This window comes from Salvelinus sp. IW2-2015, linkage group LG33, assembly GCF_002910315.2.
Source record: "Salvelinus sp. IW2-2015 linkage group LG33, ASM291031v2, whole genome shotgun sequence".
Lineage (NCBI taxonomy): Eukaryota > Metazoa > Chordata > Actinopteri > Salmoniformes > Salmonidae > Salvelinus > Salvelinus sp. IW2-2015.
The window spans coordinates 19887969-19892832 of record NC_036872.1 but is presented as its reverse complement, the minus strand read 5'-3'; the positions used below and the strand labels follow the sequence as shown (position 1 = coordinate 19892832).

General features: G+C 42.6%; 1 protein-coding gene across 3 annotated transcripts in view; it reads right to left on the bottom strand.

The window, feature by feature from the left end:
- The window catches only part of hip1rb (huntingtin interacting protein 1 related b), a 32046-nt gene extending 27438 nt beyond the window's left edge, over nt 1–4608 (bottom strand). For 2 of the 3 annotated variants that reach the window (XM_023978755.2, XM_023978756.2), the window contains exon 1: nt 4256–4608. In XM_023978755.2, coding sequence (XP_023834523.1) covers nt 4256–4348 — 93 coding nt within the window. In that variant the 5' untranslated portion in view covers nt 4349–4608. Of the gene's footprint in view, nt 1–898; nt 1006–4255 lie in introns of those variants that run through there. The other variant, XM_023978757.2, reaches the window with a different exon arrangement.
- Nucleotides 4609–4864: the final 256 nt, after the last annotated feature.

Genomic DNA, 4864 nt, shown 5'->3' with positions numbered 1-4864 from the left:
AAAGGAAGCAAGAGGGAAGTGGGATCGTTGTTACACTAACCTGATCAGAGACTGCATACAGTGCATAGTCCAGCGAAGTGTGAGCAATACAATTTACAGAACTGCTTGAAGTCTAGAACGGAAGGTTGGCAATGTCACAAACCAACAAAAGACCTACCCCGTCTCCCACTGGCACACTCCCTCAATTTACTCCCTCATTCATACAAAGAAACAAAAACCATTAAACAGTGGTGTAAAGTACTTAAAGTACAATTCCATCCCAAAACAATGTTCTGGTATTTGTTTCATTAGTCCATTGTTGACATAGTCCCAAAATGTTTTCCTTGTCAGCAATCAAGTTTAAGATATGTAACTTTCAAAATACAGAAATCTTCCCCTTATGATGCAAAATACAAGGAATGTGAAATTATTACTACTTTTTCTTTTGATACTAAAGTATATTTTAGCAATTACACTTACTTCCGATACTTAAGTATATTTAAAAACAAATACTTTTAGACTTTTGCTCAAGTAGTATTTTACTGGGTGACTTTCACTTGAGTAATTTTCTATTAAAAAAGGTATCTTTACTTTTACTCAAGTATGACTTTTTCCACCACTGCCATTGAAACTTTCAAACAGCAATGCTTTAAGAAGGTCAGGAAGGTGTACATTCATCTGGTTGGCCACAGGAGAAACCAGGCTTAACTATGATCTAAGTGGACCACAGACAGTCTGACGCTATTTAGCTGTTCGACAGATACAACATTGAACCTGGACCGAAAACATAAATCTTAATCCCCCAATTGAGGGAGAGGTAGTTGTAGGGAGAGAGCGGGAGTGATGAGCCCAGCCTAATCCCTGAACTCACGCCACACACAGTGCTCATCCCTCCCATCCCTGTTTGCTCCTTTCTTACCTTGTCATCTTCTCTCTTCTTGCCTTTTAACAGTGTGTCTATGTGCTTGGACATCACTGCCAGGAAGACTATAGCTGGCAGAGACACAGCAGCAACACGTCTAGTGTACTCTACACTGGGCAGTCAGTCAGGTGCCCTGCAGTGACTAGCTATTGCAGTTCTTTATCAGCTTAATTCAACAGACTGTTGCTGCCGCTCTGGTTGTCAAGGTCAGACACATACCCAAGCACCGCACAGCTGCCACTATTAATGCTGTTAAACTAGTGTAAACACACTGCTAATGAGGCTGAACGCATTGTCTGGTTATGTTAGCATTAACTAGTCTTGCACTAATTCACTGGGAGTGGTGAGAAGAAGAGTAAGACAGTAAGGTGCTGATGATAGCAAGAGGCCAACTCAGTCACCAACAAATTGCAGTTCAAATGCATCAAGGAATACATTGAATTTCTCCTTAATCCAACACTACATTGTTTGGAGGCAAACAGGAAACTGGATAGAGTAATTTGGGGTGTTTGGATAAGTCGTTATAGCAAACGACTGATTTTGAAAAACAGACTTCACTGTAATCATATCAACATAAAAAAGAGTGACATTTCAACAAGTTTTCACAACATCAAATACTAGCTGTTTTCATCGAACACCCTTTTAATGGCTATTCTGGAAACCCGCTGGAAATGTCCCCATTGTGTTAAATTTCTCCTTGTCTCCTGCTTTGCCTCCCAGGCAGCACAACAATAGCTGGCTCAGTGACTTACAGTGTTGATACAGACAGAAACCTGAGCCGCAACTGGACTAGCCCTTCCTGCCTTTGATGAAACGACTTTGTCCTCGCCCCTGCTGCTTCTTCTCCTTAGCCTGACATCCTACACGGATATCTAGGTGACAAAATTGAAGATTTCGACAGTGGACACAAGGACTTGCCATTGTTTCAAACCCTCCTACAATAGTTGGATATTAAGGGGAGTGTTCTGTGCTGTAGAGACACTTCCTCTCTCAGACAACAAGCCTGTGAGATTGAGAGGTGGTTTGGGTTAGGTCTTGCACACACCCACTCAAGGGAGGCAGAAGTCTAATACTGCTCTGTCATCCTCAGACAGTACTACAGTCATTCCAGTCGCCTCTTTATCATCTCCAAAGTAGTCACATCAACCCTGCGTGTCAGCACTATGACCATGCTAGCTGATGTTAGTGCACTTACTCTATGCTGTGCCTCCCAAACTGGATGACGTCAGCTGTAAATAATAACAACCCTCACCATGGTTCCCCTGGTTTCCTAATTTTCCTGTAGATGCTTGGTTTCCATGGACACCCCAGGGAACTGTACACTGGCAACAAGGAGTCACACTCCACACCACTTGGTGAGTGTGTGAACAACAGGTGCTTTGTGGGACATCTGACCTTGGTAGGGAGGTCAACACAGATAAAACGAGGGGGAGGGGGAAAAAACAGAGAGGAATGGGGTGCAACATTACACCTACAGTAGACACCAGAATCACCAGAACTCTACAGGTCAATGGCAAGAACTAGATCCATCATGTAATGCAGTATTGAAAGAATAGCAAGTATAGCAGTGCCTTCTTATATCTTTCCAGTGACGTACCTTTGATGACTGGGATAGACCTACACTATTGTGCTGTACATTAGGCTAGACTTGTTAACAGTCAAAGTGGCATACAGAAACCAAATTTGGGAGGGGGGGACAGTAAGCCAAGCGCACAGACTTCGGGCAGCTTTATATGGATGGTAAAGTACTGCAGCACAGCAACTCTGCAGCACCCTCTATGGAAAGACAATATGGTGGAGCTGCCTGTCCTTGGAATCGAGTTGAGTACCTGGACATTGTAGCATGTTACATAACGGTCTCTACATTTGCACTGTCATATCAGGAGTTGAATGTCACAAGCTGACAGTTAACTGAGACAGGTCAAGTAGACCATAGATTGGGAAGGAAAAACAGGGCTCCCTCAGGACAGCAGTACAAAGGGCCTGACTAATGGCTGGACATAATGCCAGTCACTGTTTGGGTGTAACATCTGTCAGGTTCTCATGTCTATGGCAGCACTGACCAGCGCATGTGCCAAGGGAATGTGACTGCGCCTCTGATATGATCTGATGTACTTATCTTTGCCGGATTTAAACATCCAGTTTACAATGCAGTCAAAGGGACCACACAATCTCTCTCCCCCACTCCTTCCTCCATCCAGCCAGCCAAAGGAATTGGTTTCCTCTTTCTCATTGATTCAGTTTAGTATCATCACTGCCTAACTTTGTCTGGCTGACCTTGTGTGAATATAATAGGCTCTGTATTTTTGCATCAATCGAAGGCACAAGATGGCAGAGAATTCTCTTGCCTCATGCCAGGGTCACACTGTGTTGACAGTTTGCTTTCTGCTGGTTGTCCAGTCATTTCCGATGGAGGAGACCAGCAGGTTACAATGTTATTTCATCTTCGGTTCTGCATTTGCCATTTGTTGATCCATCCACAGGAAGTTCATTTCAAAGCTACTTCGTACTATTTCAATACACTAAGAGCAAGGAAGTCAGGACAAGGTAGCCAAACAAGACCTTCTAGTTGAACATGATAGGCTTTATATTAAGACCTAGGACTTCACTGAGAGGCAGACACTCATCTTAAGGATTCAATGTATTGCCAATTAGCTCCCCGGTAGTAAGTAAATGACACTGAAGCCAGAAAAATAAAATCAAGGTAAAAACACTAATTATTTAATAAAATGTTTCAACAAAAAAGGTCTACCACTGATGTCATAAACATGACCTATAGCTCCCAGACTGTGAAGGAGTGTCCTTTTCTAAGAAATTATTTTGATGATTGTTCATTGTTGGATGATGGTAATGGTGATGCTACAGTTAAAAGTTCTGGACAGTAAGACATCTCTATCCAAAAATACATACATGGCTGATCAATGTAAAGTTATTAGGCCTAAATCTCAAGGGAGGGCATTCATTCTCCGGTTTTCAATCAAATATTTATCACAGACAACCACAGGGACAAACAGCTGATTCAATGGCATACAGGACTTTCCATTAGCCTCTAAATTAAATTCGTCAACATATTTACTGTGAGTAATGTTTCGACCATCCGGGGTCCCATAGGCCTATCAAATTTGGAACTCAGGTGATGGGCCAGGTGCGGATTTTGCATCAAAACGTTTTCAATAAGAGCAACATTACAGTTCACAAGCTAACTTTCTTATTTTCGTGTGCGCAAATAACAAATACGTTCGATAAATTAAAGGCCTCACATGCTATTTGAAACACTGCTTTTTATCACAAGCCGCAAAACAAACAACTATGAACCGCAAATTCTACCACCACCACCCGGGTATTCATATTTACCTGCTGCTTATCAAAATGTTCCCTCTCAGCACCTAAATTCGTTTCGGTCCTTTTTGTTTTCACCCTTGAAGGCACCTGTCGTATGGAATTCATCCTCACGTCTTGGCACCCGGCGAAATTCTTACGGGATCTTCGAAGATATTGAACGCTTGTAACAAATACCCGCTATTGAGGAAAATTGTCTATTATAAAGCAGTCAAAGTAAGACACTCCTTGTCGTTTTTGGTAGAAGCAACGCGCGAACAACCGGTTCGGCGTCCACGAGTGGCATTTGTAGGCAGCGAACTCAATGGCGAGATCACAGCCAGAGGAGGAAAACGCGAAATGAATGCTATGTTTGCTGTACGTGGAGCCTCGTCTACGGAAGGATATAACAGTAGTTCGCACATAGCAACGCGGGGGGAGCCCATGCGTCAGGGAAGCTGTTGACGTCACTCATGCAGTACTGAAAGGACAGGATTATTTTCTACCCCACCTGAAACGTTGTTATAAGGCTATATATAGCGCTTTTGTTATGGTATAGCATGCTACCTACCGTTCAGAACAAGCAATTTCCCATATAGAAAATATTTGTAAATAGTTCAATGCATTATTTTTTGCATGCTTGTT